This window comes from Leopardus geoffroyi, chromosome D2 (genome assembly GCF_018350155.1).
Source record: "Leopardus geoffroyi isolate Oge1 chromosome D2, O.geoffroyi_Oge1_pat1.0, whole genome shotgun sequence".
Classification (NCBI taxonomy): Eukaryota; Metazoa; Chordata; class Mammalia; order Carnivora; family Felidae; genus Leopardus; species Leopardus geoffroyi.
In genome coordinates, this window is record NC_059334.1 from 12,352,642 (window position 1) to 12,369,994 (window position 17,353).

Below are 17,353 nucleotides of genomic sequence, written 5' to 3' on the forward strand. Positions count from 1 at the left end.
CGGTGCTTGGGATTCTCTGTCTCCCTGTCTCTCTGCCCCTCCTGTTTGCGTGCGTGTTCTCGCTCAAAAGAAATCAACTTAAAAAAAATTATAAAATACAATTAAGGACAAAGTATTTGCAAAGTATGGTGCACAATGAGAAGTTTCCTCTGCACACTTACCAAGACATATGTATGGAGATGCTTGTCGTAGCAGTTTTAATGCTGAAAGACTGGAAGCAGCTGAACTTACCAGTAAGATAATGGTTTAAATAATACAGAAAATGCTATGGAGAACAGTACAGTTTTAAAAGAATGATTTTATATACATACATAAACACACACACACCCTCGGGTGGCAGTCAGTTCCAAATAAATTTGAAATGTGATAGTTCTTGAAGCAGGGTGTGTGCATATGTACACCCCTGTGCTCTGCTCTCATTTGTGTGTTTTCAAAAGGGTAAGCTCGCATATATCCACGGTAAACATAATTAAACAGTGAATGGTCTTGAGAGAGAATTTCAGTGGGGGGGGGGGGGGGAACTTCAACATATACCCTTAGGTGCTATTTCAGTTTTGTACTGTTTCAGTTTTTTAAATTGCTACTTAAATTGTTTTCCCTTTGGTTTTAGTGGTGACATCTCTACTCATTAATCTGGGAAGCCCCATAAAAGAAGTACGAAGGGCCTCCATTCTTTGTCTCCAGGCCCTCAGTGGAGTGGTGTCTCATTTCCATCTGGTAATAGATCATTTGGTTCCTAAAACAGAGGAGATCACCTCAGATGCCACCTATGTTACTCAGGTAAATTCCTCCACAGAGAAGGTTGAATGTGTGCACTCCTGTATGGACACACGAACAGTTTCCTCCTCCTTTGACGTTTTGCTTTATAGGGATTTTGATTGACTTAAGTCACTGAATTTAGAAACTGATGGCGATATCCGTACATCTTTCTCCTCCCATTTTTAAAAGATAGGAGTACAGTGTTTCATTCGTTTCTGCTCTGCTTTCTTTGGCTAAAAGGCCAGTATTTGGCTTTTAATCATAAGCTAACTGAGAGGTATTGGTACCCTTTCCAGGGGAAATGAAAAATGATAAGTAGCATTGCATCATTTGAGAAAGAATCTGCCATATTTAACACATTTAGCCTTTGTAGTTCCTTCGCTCTTTTTCATCCAATTTTCTTTTTGGTGCCCTAGGATTTGGCTGCTTTATTTGAAGAACTGCGGAGAGAAAAGAAACTAAAATCTCATCAGAAATTATCAGAAACTTTGAAAAACCTACTTAATTGTGTATATAGTTCCCCATCTTATATTGCAAAGGATTTGATGAAAGTACTTCAGGAAGTCAGCAGTGAGGTATGTGCAGTTCAGGCGGCTTGTAGTTTTGTGTTCTTCCTAAGCACTATTGGAGCTGCTCATCGTATCTAGGAAGATGTGTCCAAGAGTTAAGCAGATGTGTGCAGCACACTCAGAAGTGAAAATTCTCTTACTCGTTTGGGAGGGGGAAGCATTATAGTGTAGAAAAAGACACAGGATGCAAAAAGCAAATATTGTGGGGGTTTTTTTCCTTTTTAAAATTGTGTGTTATCCCTACCTAACCAGTTACTTGATTTTAAGTGAATTTAAAAAAACATGGGGGGAAACACTGAAGAGGCACTGCTGAAAAAATTGTTGGTTTGTGTCTTTTCTTCAGGTGAAAATCCTCCACAAGGTAATAGTTTTAGACATAAGCCTGTGAACATTCCAAAATCGTTTGTTCATTTTTTTAAATGTATGTGGTTGACCATTTTTCTGGGGGGAAGGTCCATAGTTTTCATGATGTTGTTAAGGAAGCCTGTGATCCCAGTGAAAGAGGTTGTGAAGCACCTGCTTCTGTGAAGGAGCATGCTGGTCAGCACAGGAGAAGCTCTTCATCCTAGGGTTCCAAAAATGCCTAGATGCTTCGCCAGTCTGGGACTGACGACAACGTGGAGAACTGAAATGGGATAAAGTGGTGTGGAAACCACATGATCAGATTTTCCTGGTGGGAACAAACAGATGGCATTTATCAGCTCTGTGTCATCCCTGGTGTAGTTTAAACTAGGAATTGATGGGGCACCTGGGTAGCTCAGTCGGTTAAGTGCCTGGCTTCTGGTTTCAGCTCAGGTCATAATCTCACCGGTTCGTGAGTTCGAGCCCCACATCAAGCTGTGCCCTGAATCGCCTGCTTGTGATTCTCTGTCTCCCTGTGTCCCTGCCCTTCCCCTGCTTGCTCTCTATCTCTGTCTCTCTCTCAAAATAAATAAATATTTTAAAAATATTAAAATAAATAAACTAGGAATTGACAATTTTGTTCTGTAAAGAACCAAATAGAAATATTTTAGGCACTGTAGGCTACACAGTCTTTCCTGCAGGTGCTTATTAGCTCTGCCATTGTATTGCGAAAGCCATGGTCACTTACATAAACAAATGAGCATAGCTATGTTTCAGTAAATAAAATTTACAAAAATACATGGTCCTCTGGATTTGGCCCACAAGCCATAATTTGCTAGCATTTTGGTTTAGTTTTTAAAGGCTTCACATATATAACATGAATTAATATTATATCAATTTGGAAGCTCTGGGGGAAACATGCAATGTTTTAGAGAAAGCTAAAACTTCTTTTTGTGTCCTAAGACTTTAGTTTGTATTTCCTGTTTTCAGAAAGTCTTGGGACACTCACAAATGATTCATCTCTGAAGGGTTTAGAGCCTTTTTTTTTGTAATGTATTATTTATTTATTTATTTATTTATTTATTTATTTATTTAAATTTACTTATTTTGAGAGAGACTGCGTAAGCGGGGGAAGGGCAGAGAGAGAAGGGATCCAAAGCGGGCTCCTTACTGACAGCAGAGAGCCCAATATGGGACTCGAACCCACAAACCTCTGAGATCATGACCAGAAGTCAGACGCTTAACCAACTGAGCCACCCAGGTGCCCGCCCCTGTAATGTTTAGTTTTGAAAGAGAGAGAGAGACAGACAGACAGAGCATGAGTGGGGGAGGGGCAGAGAGGCAGGGCTCAAACTTATGAACTGTGATCATGGCTTGAGGAGCTGGATGCTTAACCGAGTGAGCCACCCAGGTGCCCCTAGAGCTTTTGGCCATTACAGAATGAACTTCAGGGGAGACTTCAGTGCTTAATTGGATTAAATGCCATTTCTCATGTCTAAGAGATCATCTTTATTGGGGCTTTTTTCTCCAGGCTGTGCTCCCAGTCTTGGAACATCATCTCTTTGGATGTCTTTGTAAAGCAAGCAAAATTATATATCAGTAACTGTTTACTATTGAATTGCCCAAACTTTAGATGGTGCTTTCTCAGCTGTTGCCTATGGCTGAACAACTGTTAGAAAAGATCCAAAAGGACCCAACAGCTGTCCTGAAAGATGAGGCCATTATTTTGCAACTCACTCTGGGAAAATATAATGAATATTCAGCATCCCTTTTACATAAGGACCCAAAGAGCCTAGATATATTTATAAAAGCCGTGCATACAACAAGGGAACTTGGCGCAGGAATGCCAACCGTTCAGATTACAGCCCTTGAAAAGGTCAGTGATTTTTTTCAGAAACTAAAATATGTTCAAGCTTTTAAATTTTGTACTGTTTTACTTGGAGAAGCTTAAGTGGAAATGTTTTAAAAGGAATATATTTGATATGTTTTTGCAAAATTGAGTGATGTACATGTGTGTCGAAAAGAACTGCATTTTAACTGACAAAATGAGTAATGATTTTACGTTGTAAGAGAGAGTGGCTTTAAGGTCATTTTTGGAATTCATGTTTGTTCGTTGAGCTCACTTGCCTTTTTTCTATTCCCTCTAGATTACAAAGCCATTTTTTGCAGCTATAGCAGATGAAAAAGTTCAGCAGAAGCTTTTGCACATGTTGTTTGATTTATTGGTGAACTGTAAAAATTCACATTGTGCTCAGACCGTTAACAGTGTTTTTAAAGGGGTAAGTTGCAAACTTTCTGTAACTTGTTTATTAACGTTTGTTCTCTCCAAGGGACACCATGTTTAACTGTCCTCTGATTTCCACTGCATTTAGGAAGTCAGATGTTAGCGTCAACAAGAATCCTGGACAAGAAGCTCATAGAAAAGTGCAAAATCAAAATATAAGTTTTCATCATGATTTTTATTGTGTGAAATACTTATAGTGTTAAGCAGGTAGGGTATGTATGTTAGGTTGGATCTTACTCATATAAATGGGATCTACCTGGTTTATGCAAGGATGTTCAACTGGGTATAGGCTATACTTAATTTAAATAGTTGTGTAATGACATAATGAGACTAAGAATCTGCTTGTTGATTTATGTGTATATTAAAACATAGCTGTACATCAGAATAACCACCTGGTTATTCTGTGTTTGTTTTGCTGTTAAAAAATAACTTAGAAAACAAGTTCACAAAAATAGGTAGTAATATGGGCAAGTTCTATCCAGTTTTAGCAGTTCTCAGAATTTTGACATATTTTCTTAGATTTCTGAGATGCATTAAATGAAACAAATTAAGGTACAGAGTAGTGTGTATAATACAGTCCTGTTTATGTGTGTGTGTGTGTGTGTGTTTTAATATTTATGCAGGTGTTGGTATGTGGGAAGTACATAAGGTGTTTGCCTTTGGGGATTGATTTGAGCTCTAGAGTCATAGGAAAATGTAAAAGTGACATGGATGTTTTCACTGTAGCTTTTTTTTGTGTGTGTGTTTATTTTGAGAGAAAGAGTGTGAGTGGGGGAGGGCAGTGAGAGGAGGGGAGAGAATCCCAAGCAGGCTCCACACTGTCAGCTCAAAGCCTAATGCAGGGTGCATTCTCATGAACTGTAAGATCATGACCTGAGCTGAAATCCAGAGTAAGTCAGCGTTTATTTCTCTGATGTTATCCCGTGCAAGTGTATCATCGACCATTCTTCCTTCATATTTCAGATTTCTGTTAATGCTGAACAAGTCAGAATAGAACTGGAGCCACCAGATAAAACGAAGTCCTTGGGCACAATTCAGCAAACAAGAAGGCAAAAAATGCAGCAGAAGTAAGAGCTATGTGTTCAGTGAGAAAGTGCCCTTTGTTCCCCAGGCCTTAAATGTTATGAAACCATTACGATTTTTTTGATACCTGTCAGTTTGGCGTATGTGGGTATGATCATTTTTACTTAGCATTCATAATGTTTACTTTTCTAATATTTTCTTACCTGTTTCACAGAAAATCACAAGATCTAGAATCCGTTCAGGAAGTTGGAGGTTCTTACTGGCAAAGAGTAACCCTCATCCTAGAATTACTGCAGCACAAAAAGAAACTCAAAAGTCCTCAGATACTGATACCGACTCTTTTTAACCTGCTAGCAAGGTAATGACACTTGCCTTTGCCTTTGATCTGTGAGAGAATAGGATTCTAATTCCTGCATGTCTTCTCTAACAGTCTGTTTTCAACAGTCTTTTTTTGTTTAACTAGTCTGTAAAATAAAGCAAGTACTGTAGTTGAAAGATGAAAGGTTTTAGGTACCCTTTGCCAGTTCCCCAAATTGTGTAGTAAGTGACCACTCCTCGTATAGCCTACTTTTTAACTTTCAACACCACATCTCTTGGGCATCTTTACTTGTATTAAAAGACACAGGGTGAAACTTGCTATGTTTTTAGGTGTAAATTACTAGATTGATAGTACTGGTATATGCAACTGTAGTGTGGATATTCTCTTTTACTGTCTGAAAAGCAGAGTAATTTGCAAGGTTGTCCTCTAAGGTTTCAAGTAAGTTCATGGAAAATACAACAGAGGGTTTGACATTAAGCACCTACCTGCATGAGAAAAAAATTAGCATTAGAATCTTACATCTTGTTTACAGTCTATGATGTTAATATTTTAGTTATTCCTAATGAAGTATGTGTTGTGGACAATGGTCTTTAATGTATCACTGAAATTGTGTAACTCTTTGATTTCCCATTATGTTTTTTTTCTGGGGGGTCCTGAAGGAGCTTAGAACCTTTGCCACCAGAGCAGGGAAATATGGAATACACCAAACAATTAATACTTAGTTGTTTGCTTAACATCTGCCAGAAGCTCTCTCCAGAAGGTGGCAAAATACCAAAGGGTATGTACTTTGTTGGAAGGAAAGGGTGGAAGGACTCACTGCTCTGCGTGTGAATGTACCTACCACTTAGAGAGTTTTTTCTTTTTCATCACTGTAGATGTTCTAGATGAGGAAAAGTTCAATGTGGAATTGATTGTCCAGTGCATCCGTGTTTCAGAGATGCCTCAGACCCATCACCATGCCCTTTTACTTTTGGGTACTGTGGCTGGAATATTTCCTGTAAGTATTAAGTTTGAGACTTCAGCAGATATTTTAGGTATTTTCTTTCTTCAGTGGAAATAACCTAAGTGCTCACTGGTTTGAAATCAGTGGACTTTGGGTCTCATTGGCGGGACTCTCAGCCCTGTCTCGTAATAGCTGAGACAGTGTGAGCTGTTTGATCTTGCTAAGCTTCGGGTCCTCTTTTTGTAAAGTGGCAGTAATAGTAACCTTCTCGTAGGATTATTGTGAGGATGTGACTGGGTAGTTTATGGTTCGCACAGAACCCAGCACAGTGTAACTGTGTTAGTGTTATTTGAAAAAAGTTAACTGTCCTGTTCTCCTCAGACAGCTTCAACCAGTGACTTGAGAAAAGTAGTTGGATTATAAACTGCCTTAGTTAGAGAAATCATGTCCGTTATAGAAATATATCTTTTGAAGAGATTGAAGTTTTTTCCTATCGGGGATTTAGGTCACGGGTTCTTAACTGGGGTTCTCCATGAGCTTCAGTGGTCTTTCTATACTAACATCATGTGCTAAATTTTATGAGTCTAGGATTTTTTTTTCTTTGAAGAGAGTCAGTAGCCCTCAGAGGAGTTGATAATCCAGCAACAATTAAGAATCATTGATATTTTTTCTTTGTTTTTATTGAAATATAGTTCATACACCATTAAATTCAACCATTTAAATAGTTGTACTATTCACTGGTTTCAGTATGTTCACAAAGTTGTATACCCATCACTATTATCTCCTTCCAGAACATTTTCATCATGCCAAAAGAAACGCCATGCTCATTAACTGTCACTTCTCATTCCATCTGTCAGTACAGTTTCTGCCCTGGCAACCATTAATCTACTTTCTCTCTATAGGTTTGCCTCTTCTGGACATTACCTATAAAAAGAATCCTGTAATATGTGCCCTTTTTAATGTCTGAAACATTAAAGTGAAAACACTTAAGCATCATACTTTCAAGGTTCACCCATGTTGAAGCTTGAATCTATTCCTTTTTATGGCTGAGTAATACTCCACTGTATGCAGATACCATGTTTTGCTTATTTGTTTATCAGTTGATGGATATTTAAGTTGTTTCTACTTTCTGGTGTATACCTAGTAGTGGAATTGCTGGGTCATAAGTTAACTTTAATATTCTAAGAAACTGCCAGACTGTTTCCATAGCATCTATAATATCGTTTTGTAACCACCAGCAGAATATGAGAATCCTAATTTCTCCATATCTTCACTGCTAGTTGGTACTGTCTTTTTTTTTTTTTTTTTTTTTTAAGTTTATTTTTGAGAGAGAAAGAGTGTGTGTGAGCAGGGGAGGGGCGGAGAGGGAGTGAGACACAGAATCTGAAGCAGTCTGCAGGCTCTGAGCTGTCAGTACAGAGCCCGACAGGGGGCTCAAACCCACAAACTGAGATCATGACCTGAGCTGAAATCAGATGCTTAGCTGACTGAGCCACCCAAGCATCCCTTACTTTTTTTTTTTTTTTTTTTTGGTCATCCTAGTCTGTGTGAAGTATCTTATGATATGGAGTTTGCATTTCCCTGAACAACTGATAATGTTGAGCATCTTTTCACGTGCTCAGTGACCATTTGTTTAATCTTTGGAGAAATGTCTTTGGAAATCCTTTGCCTGTTTTTCAGTGGGGTATTTCTTCTTTTATTACTGAGTTATAATGAATCATTAATATTTGGTATGCTTAAAATAGAAAATGCTGAAAGGTGTGTTTCCTTTCAGGATAAAGTTCTACACAATATCATGTCTATTTTCACATTTATGGGAGCCAGTGTCATGCGTCTAGATGATACTTACAGTTTTCAAGTTATTAACAAGACAGTGAAAATGGTTATCCCAGCACTTATTCAGGTAAGCTGTTTTAATACCATTGTTGGTATTTCTTTTAATTTTATAATTGTATATAGTATGAAACCTAAGTGACATTACAAGCCTTTCTGAAATGCTCAAGTGTTTGTGCTTCTGAAATTTTAGAATGATGGAGCTAAGAATGAGTCTTAGTAACAATGTCCTTTCCAAAAACATGAACATGCATCGCTGGTTCTGCTTTGCTGGGAGGGCATAACTGTACACATGTCTTAGCATTAATCTGACAGAGTGAATTTACATTTGCTGTATATTTCAGGACATTGCAGTTGGATAATACCCTTACTCATGTCAGTGAAGATAGGACATTTTAGAGCTCCAGTGGCAAATTTGTGAATACGCAATTTCAACAAACATTTTCCAAATGTTCTCTAAGAGCCAGGTACTCAAAGAGATGATTGGGTCTCTCTGCCAATTTGAAAAGCAGCCTTGAAGGTGAAAGAGCTTGGTCATCTGCTTGAGTTTTCTGTTTACCCCTACTTGTTGTTAATGCCTTTCTCACATTATTGACCGTTCCAGGAATGACAGCACCGTCTCCTTTTAATCTTGGTATTTGGTTGATATTGTCTGTCCAACAGGTCCCAACAAGTAGGGGACACAGATCTAAAAAAAAATAGCTGTGTGCACAGTAGCATGTATGCCGGTAGAATAGATGAGTGGTGAAGGGTTCAGAATAGAGGATGGCACATGTCGGCCCCGAAGACCACAGTTTCAGAAGAAATAGAATTTGAACTGGCATAAATGAAGGGCAGGATTTGCTCGGTAAAAAGGCGAGGTCTGGGAGCATGCACTGTGTGTGTGAAGAAAGTGACGTCAGTCAGTTCGTGGAGTGCAGCGTTGAGACAGGGAGAAGTGGAGGGCATTGGTTCATTTGTTCATTCGTGCAAGAGGTTGTTATTCATTCTTTAATTCAACAGCCGTGTTTGAAGGATCAGTACCAGAGTTAAATGGTTTGAACTTTATTCTGAAAGCAATAGGGAGTTGTTGGCCTTTCTGTACTCTGCTTATGTAGACTGTACCCGTTCTTCTTGGGGCAGAGCACAAGTCCTGCTTGATATGTACAGCCTCCCAGTTGGCCTGAGAGCAGACCTGTTGTAAGTGCCCCATACTTGGCATCTGCCATTCATTGCCTGCTAGTGTTCTCTTCCCACGTGTGAGTCTTGTTTCATACAGATGATGTCTTCGGGGCTGGGCTCACATCCTACACCTTGTATTCTCCTGGGAGCCAACAGTGCCTGGGACACCGTCTGTACTCTTTGAATATTTATTGATAGGTCTTTGATTATTCAGATTCTTTTGATAACTTTTTTTGGCGCATCTGAAGGCCGTGGACATTCCGTGTCCACTTAAAAGCTTCTTTTGTGGAGGGTTGTTTGCTCCTACTCACTGTCCCTGCTTGCTGCTCTGCAGTCTGATGGTGGAGACTCGGTGGAAATCACAAGAAACGTGGAAGAGGTCGTGGTGAAAATCGTGAACGTATTTGTGGATGCGCTGCCCCACGTCCCGGAGCACAGGCGCCTGCCCATCCTCGTTCAGCTTGTCGACACACTGGGTGCAGAAAGATTCCTCTGGGTCCTCCTCGTCCTGCTTTTTGAACAGTATGTCACGAAAACAGTGCTGCTGGCTGCCTGTGGAGAAAAGGTCAGAGTACAGAGTGGGGTGATTAGAAGGAAAATGTTCGTGTTTATGAAGCATGGGGCTGCTGGTGCTCATGTCGATTTAACAGTCCTTGCTCGCAACCGTTTGTAAAGAGGTTTTTGACGTTCTTTACAGCTGCTTTCCGAGGCTGTGGCACTCTGAATATCCTCCATAGCAACTGATATCTGCTGTAGGTGATTCGACCTAAGAACTGGTCTAGTACGATGCTGGGTGGTTCTGTTTTCAGCCTAACAGCACAGCTGAAAAGTGATTAAACTGTGTCTCTTGAAAGTGGTTTTTAAGGCGTTTCTTGGGGGAAGGGGAGGAATGTCTACGTCATCAAAATGGTTACAACATGGTGGTGGTTTTGAAGAGCCCTGTTTGGATGGATGAGGGCAGAACTTACAGGCCGAGGACTGCTTTTAAATGACTTTCTAGACACAGGATCTGGGAATAGAGGTAGACACATTCTGAGTAAAAGGGTATGTTCAGTTCTGCTAAAAATCATAATGCAGATTATCCTGGAATAATGCCAACATTCTCATAAATTGGCATTTTTAGGTAAGAAGCTCAGTAATTCATTCATCTGGTGATACATGTGACTATAAGGAACAGTATGTAATGCCTTTGCATGCCAAGAAATATTTTTCCAATACTTCCATCATTTGTACTTAGTTACATAAATTTGATAGGGATAGTTACATAAATTCAATATCGAATAGGGATAAATTCAATAATTTCTTTTCTCTATACAGGATGCTATTTTAGAGGCAGACACTGAATTTTGGATTTCAGTCTGTTGTGAATTTAGTGTCCAACATCAGATACAAAGCTTGATGAATATTCTTCAGTACTTAATGAAGCTGCCAGAGGAAAAAGAAGGTCAGTCGTAATCAGGTGTTCATTGTTGAATCTGAAAGCTCCACAGGTGCAGAAGACCAGACGGGTCATCCTCAGAGCACATGGTACATCTTAGAAGGGATTTTATAAGTAACTTAATAATTTTTATGTGATGGGGTGCTTTCTCAAATCCTTACAGAAAATGGTAAGTAGGATTTCTCCTTGCCTCTCCTCACACATTGGCATTGACTTTTTTTGTTTAAATTTATTTATTTAAATTCAAGTTAGTTAACATACAGTGTAGTATTGGTTTCAGGAGTAGAACCCAGTGATTCATCACATATATAACACCCAGTGCTTATCCCAACAAGTGCCCTCCTTAGTGCCCATCACCGATTTAACACATTCCTCCTACCCACCTCCCCTCCAGCAACCCTCAGTTTGTTCTCTCTTTAAGAGTCTCTCATGGTTGGTCTCCCTCTCTCTTTTTATCTTATTTTCCCTTCTCATCCCTTTTGTTCACCTGTTTTGTTTCTTAAATTCCACATGTGAGTGAAATCATATGACATATGTCTTTTCTCTGCTTGACTTCCTTCTCTTAGCCTGATACACTCTAGTTCCATCCATGTTGTTGTAAATGGCAAGATTTCATTCTTTTTGATCACCCAGTAGCATTCCATTATGTGTATATCTACATCTTCCTTATCCGTTTGTCAGTTGGACATTTGGGCTCTTTCCATACTTTGGCTACTGTTGATAGTGCTGCTGTGAACATTGGGGTACATGTGCCCCTTCGAATCAGCACATTGGCTTTTATACGTCTGTCCTTTTGTGTGGATGTGTTGGCTGTGGAGTATTACAGGTATATCCAGGATGAACTGTAGTAAAATGACAGCAGGTTAGCAGCAATGTATTAGCTGTGTCTTAACTTCTCATTAGAATATTGGCGAAGACGTTGACAGGAAAAAAAAAAAAACAGGTGCCACAACTTTGGTAACTAAATATTAAATTTTTACCATATATGTGAGTCTTGAAAAAAATTCCACTAATTGCAGCACCAATTAGACTGGTTTAAGAAAGGGTTTGATGTGTTCTTAGTTCTCTGCCCTTTGAAACAGAGCAGCAAGGAGCATTGGAAAGAAGATACTAAGGACCCCATGGAGACTGTTTTCTGTGTGGCCAGCTGTTTGGCCGGGCTTGTGGTCCCACAGCCTGCTTAGGTTTGGCAGGGACAGACCAGGAGCCTGGAGAGCCGTGTGTGGTGACTGCTTACGGGAGAAACCTTCAGTTTGAGTCACTCTCTAGGACAGTGAGTGGTTTTTAAGTGGCCCACTGTGGACTCCCCAATCACTGCACCCTCAAACCCTTTTATATTAGATAAATTTGGATATAGGATTCTACAGAGTTTTAGAACATACATCTTTAAACTTTGAGAATTAAATGTTGAAGGCTAGAGATGACCCTCCTTCAGACTGTTGTGAGCCAACACGTAAATACTTCTGAGGCTTCAGAATTGGGAATGGAGGCAACATTTAAAGGTTCCTTTTTAAATGTCTTTGTCTTTCATTTGCTTGTCTCAGTTGTCCTGTTTTTTGTTTGTTTTTGTCTTATTCTCTTCTCTGGGCTCTTGGATACTTTGTTGGTAAATACGCATCTTTCGCTAATTCAGGAGAGGAAAAGCGGGGTGTGACAGATTCACAAATTCCTCGCAAGATCGTATCCCTTTTACTCTGCTCATTATGTCTGTATCTGTAAAGATTCTGCTTGAAGATGAGTGACGTCACTTGTCCTTGTTGCTCTTTTTCAGAAGCTGTTTCCAAAGCAGCATCAACTAAAAGTGAATCACAAGAAGAGGTGCTACAGATTTTTAATATAGACACTCACACGAGCAAGCAGCTGCGGCATTTCAAATTTTTGTCCGTGTCCTTCATGTCTCAGCTCCTGGCTTCTAATAATTTTATCAGAAAGGTGATGTGTTCTTTTAAATGTGTTTATGACCAGATGATTTTGCTTTTTCTAAAGGAACTATCTTTTAAACTAGTAAAAATAGATTGGCAAATATGAAAACATGAGGCATGCCTTTAAAGATAATAGAAAAAAATCAGGGGTGCCTGGGTGATTCAGTTGGTTAAGTGTCCAACTTCGGCTCAGGTCGTGATCTCACGGTTCTAGCCCCACATCGGGCTCTGCTGACAGCTCAGAGCCTGGAGCCTGCTTCGGATTCTGTGTGTGTCTCTCTCTCTGCCCCTCCCCTGCTCATGCTCTCTCTCTGCCTCAAAAATAAATAGAACATTAAAAAAAAAAAAGATAATAGGAAAAAAACAGAGCGTACCTGAACCATTTGGCATGATCTGGTGAGGCTGTACATGTATCAACCCTGCGACTCAATAATTCCATCTCAAGTGGTACACAGGCATATTGCACGTTTTACTGGGCTTCGCAGATAGTGTGCGTTTTACAAATCATAGGCCTGTAGTAACTCTGCATCAGGCAAGTCTCCCAGCACCATTACTTCAATAGCAGTTAGTCATTTCATGTCTCTCTGTCACCAGATTTTTTCATTATATCTGTTACGGTGATCTGTGGTAACTGATTATGACTTGCTGAAAGCTCGGATGGTGGTTAACATTTTTAGCAATAAGGTATTTTTTAAGGTACATAACATGGGTTTTTTGTTTTTTGTTTTTTTTTGATATAATGCTATTGCACATGTAATAGGCTATAGTTAGTGTAAATACAACTTTTTTTTAAAGTTTATTTTGAGAGAGAGAGAGCGCGAGTCGGGGAGGGGCAGAGAGAGAGGGAGAGAGAGAATCCCAAGCAGGCTCCATAATGTCAGCTCAGAGCCCAACGCGGCGCTCGAATCCACGAACTGTGAGATCGTGACCTGAGTTGAAGTCTTACACTTAACTGACTAAGCTACCCAGGTGCCACTAAATGTAACTTTTGTATGCACTGGGAAACCAAAAAACTTATTTGACTTGCTTTATTGTGATACTCTCTTTATTGTGGTGGTCTTGAACTGAACCTGCAGTGTCTTCAAGGTATGCCTGTATACCCAGCAGAATGTATGAGCATAGGCACTAAAAGACGTCTACAAGAACGTTCATAAAAGCAGTATTTGTGGTAGCCCAGAACTAGCAACAAGCCAAGTGTGTATCAACAGTGGAGTGGATAAAGGGTCTGTCATCAAAAATGGACATGAGTGAATCTCATAAAGGTAATGTTGAAAGAAGACAGGCAGACACAAAAGAATATACCCTCTGATTCTAGTTGTATAAACTTTAAAAACAGGCAGAACAAATCTAGGGTTGTAGAAGTAAGGACAGTGTTTACCTTTGGGAAGGAGGGAATAAGCAATAATGAGGGTCCAATAGAGGAAGGATTCTGGAATGCTTATAAGAGCCTTTAATAGGCTCTTTTCTTTACCTGAATATAATGAGGTCTGTATGTGTGATTTGTATGCCTTCCTGTTTGTGCGTTAAACTTTAAACAGAGAAGAAGGAAATACAGAAAATGAAGACCTAAAGAAACAGAGAAGGATCAGGAACATCAGAATGGTTGAACATTAATAAGAAAGTCTGAGTTGTGGTCTCCTGCGTGAGCAGGTCAACGGGAAACCATGTGATCATTGAAGTATTTGTAGAAAAATAATTAATAAATTCAGTACTTATGATTTAAGGAAAAATCCTCTTAGCAACCAAGATAGATGGGAACTTCCTAATGAAGTTCTGGCCTAATGAAGATACCAGAAACTGCTTTACATCACCTTTCATAATGAGACAGACTTTATAAAGTCTGGAACAAGGATATCCTGTCATTGTTTCTATTCAGCAAAAGAACGATGTGTAAGAATCCAAAAACAATCAGCAAACTCCTAGAACAAATGATTCGTTCAGGTAGCTTGCTTGAAAGGGATAAGTGTAGACCCTGCTCTGTCTCAAGTGAGCTTGCCAAGGACAGTGGTGGTGCCAGGTCAGTCAGGGGGGTCAGTGTGACCGTGTCCGGTCTGTCTAGACGCATACCCTGTGCACATGGAAGAAATGCTTTCATGTGGAAGGGACATTACAGAGTAGTTAGGAAAAGAGAACTGTCCAGTTACTAGAATGGGCTTGATTTGTTTTCCATGTGGGTAAAGACTGGCCTCATACCACATACAAAAGACAATCTTAGGTAGGTTAAAAAATTACTTCAGTGTGATTTTAGATAGATTAAAAAATTACTCTTTCAGTGTGAAAAGGAACACTTAGAAGGAAATGAGAACATTGTTACCAGAGGAACACAGAGGAATTTCTTTAAAAGTGCATTTCAACAAAAAGCCACCATAAACAAAATGAAAAGAAAGCCACAGACATAAATTAAAAAGTATCAGTTCCTATGAGAACATCTGGCAAAGAACATGAATTCACAACAAACGGCTAATATTAACCTACAACAAGGTAACCTCTCTAGTAAGGAAGGGAATTGCAGATTAAATGTGATGCCACTATGATGTCCTATCAAACTGGCAAAAGTTTGAAAGCCCTTAATAGCAGGAAGTGGCAAGGCTGTGGGGACACAGTTATTTGTGTACCCCACTGTGGGTTAGGTCTCCGGATAGCCGCTTCAGAAATCGAGCAGTCAGCGGTCTCCAGTCAGGTTGGAGATGCGCATCTCTTGTGATCTAGCCGTTCCCTTTCTGGGGTATATGCTCTACAGAAAAGTGCCTGCTTGTTCAAGGAGACATATAAAAATGTTCTTTTCTAATGTCTTTACTGACAGAAAAATGGACGTAAACTAAACATCCATAGTAAACAGATGGATGAGCAGATATGCCATGGTGTGTACCATGATGTATGCAAGGAGTGTTAAATGAACACTAGAACGACATACATCTCTGTAGATAGATCTCAGAACTCTGATACTCCCAGAAAAGCATGTTGCTGACTGTGGTGTAAACTCTGACATTTAACGGCAGGTTCAAGTTTGTGGGGCTGGGGGCACTTAACCAAAGGAAGGGATGAGAGAGGTAGGGATTACGCTGGTATCTGTAACGTTCATAATGTCATGCAGTTAGCTAGGAGCTAATGGAAGCATTTCATAAAATTAGTGGGTAAACGAGTGTAGATGGCTGTATTTTTCTGAATCTTTCTAGTACATTTAGAAATCACAGGTATCTATAGAGTATAATCACTCTGAGTAGAATAACGAAAGGGAATAGAGTTACTACAGTTTGATGGGGAAGGTCTCAACCTGATTAAATTATACGGTCAGAAAACCGTCCCTGGGAGGTTTGAATTGAATAGTCTTACAGATGAGTTTCACTGTATATACTTCAAATGATTTTTTTTTATATCTAGCTTGCATACTGCTCTGATGATGTTTTCTTTAAAAATTAGGTGGTTGAAAGTGGTGGTCCTCAGGTTTTAAAAGGCCTTGAACAGAGGTATGTTACTTTTTAAATTTTTTAAAAAATTTTTATTTGGAAATAATTTCCAACTTTTTAACAAAATGCTGGAAGAATAGTGGACAAAACTCTCATATAAGCCTCCTTTGTTTTAGGTTGCTAGAAACAGTTCTTGGCTATATTAATGCTGTAGCACAGTCCATGGAGAAAAATGCAGACAAGCTAACTGTGAAGTTTTGGCGGGCACTGCTTAGTAAAGCTTACGACATGTTAGATAAGGTAGGCTTCCATTTCTCCCCATCCACTGTGTTTTGCTGTTTTTATGTCATCGTGAAACTATTTGATAGAAAGTTTTACTTTAGGAATAAACTTAGTGATAGTTTTTCTTACCATAATGCAGCTCACATTTTTCTCGGAAAAGAGTCTCTTGATGGCTGGAGATAAATTCATCTGAAAATGATTATTTACCTACAAATTATGAGAGCATGTGCTTCACTAAAAATGATACTTTAAGATTGAGTCATCTAATACTGTATAATATTCTACTTTATGCAGTGGAATAGAAGAAAAATAGCTTTTTAGGTAGAGTATGTGGGATATTAGAAATATCACTGGCCTTGACATTAGGATCCCTGTTCAAAAGCTAGCTATAAGACTTTGAGCAGTTCACTTAGTCTTAGCATCGGCGTTTCTTGTTTGTTTGCTTCTTTTGTTTCCCCTTTAAATGTGGTTAGTAATGTCTACCTGAAAGGTTAGTGTAAGAAGTTAAAAGGGCATAAACTGCCTGGAACCTAGAAGGTATGCAGCAAATAGAAATCAGTCTTAATCTGAATGGATCTTCCCTTTTAAAAATTTTCTTTGTTCAATGTAAAACTACTGTCTAGGTCAATGCCTTGCTGCCCACGGAAACCTTCATAGCTGTGATCAGAGGGCTGCTGGGTAACCCGCTACCATCTGTCCGCCGGAAAGCACTGGATCTTTTGAACAACAAGCTACAGCAGCATACATCCTGGAAAAAGACCATTGTAAGTGAAGACCGTCTGTCATACCCACTCACCACTCTGCTTTATCAAAGAGCTGCATTTTAGCTCCCTTGAGTTTGTCGCTTCCCTGAGTGCTACGATTTAAATAAGTATAGTAGTATTTGAATATGATGCCAGTAGACGTGTTTCTAAAATGTGATGTTAATTCTAATAGGAATTGGGATAAGAGTTCTTAGAATGGAATCACAGCCTAATAGAGTTGTTGCTAATTTGGACCCTACGTTGTCTTAGCTTTAGCATGATCTAATCCTCTTTTACTCCAGACCAGTGGATGCGTTACTTAAATACG

General features: G+C 39.4%; 1 protein-coding gene across 1 annotated transcript in view; it reads left to right on the top strand.

Moving 5' to 3' along the window:
- Positions 1 to 17,353, top strand: part of HEATR1 (HEAT repeat containing 1) — a 50,893-nt gene that overhangs the window by 25,802 nt on the left and 7,738 nt on the right. Inside the window, exons 21-35 of the mRNA XM_045437240.1 lie at positions 611 to 780; positions 1,176 to 1,334; positions 3,304 to 3,546; positions 3,818 to 3,949; positions 4,918 to 5,021; positions 5,192 to 5,335; positions 5,956 to 6,074; positions 6,172 to 6,293; positions 8,014 to 8,142; positions 9,568 to 9,798; positions 10,551 to 10,677; positions 12,443 to 12,603; positions 16,014 to 16,060; positions 16,177 to 16,300; positions 16,906 to 17,046. Coding sequence (XP_045293196.1) covers positions 611 to 780; positions 1,176 to 1,334; positions 3,304 to 3,546; positions 3,818 to 3,949; positions 4,918 to 5,021; positions 5,192 to 5,335; positions 5,956 to 6,074; positions 6,172 to 6,293; positions 8,014 to 8,142; positions 9,568 to 9,798; positions 10,551 to 10,677; positions 12,443 to 12,603; positions 16,014 to 16,060; positions 16,177 to 16,300; positions 16,906 to 17,046 — 2,153 coding nt within the window. The remainder of the gene's footprint in view (positions 1 to 610; positions 781 to 1,175; positions 1,335 to 3,303; positions 3,547 to 3,817; positions 3,950 to 4,917; positions 5,022 to 5,191; positions 5,336 to 5,955; positions 6,075 to 6,171; positions 6,294 to 8,013; positions 8,143 to 9,567; positions 9,799 to 10,550; positions 10,678 to 12,442; positions 12,604 to 16,013; positions 16,061 to 16,176; positions 16,301 to 16,905; positions 17,047 to 17,353) is intronic.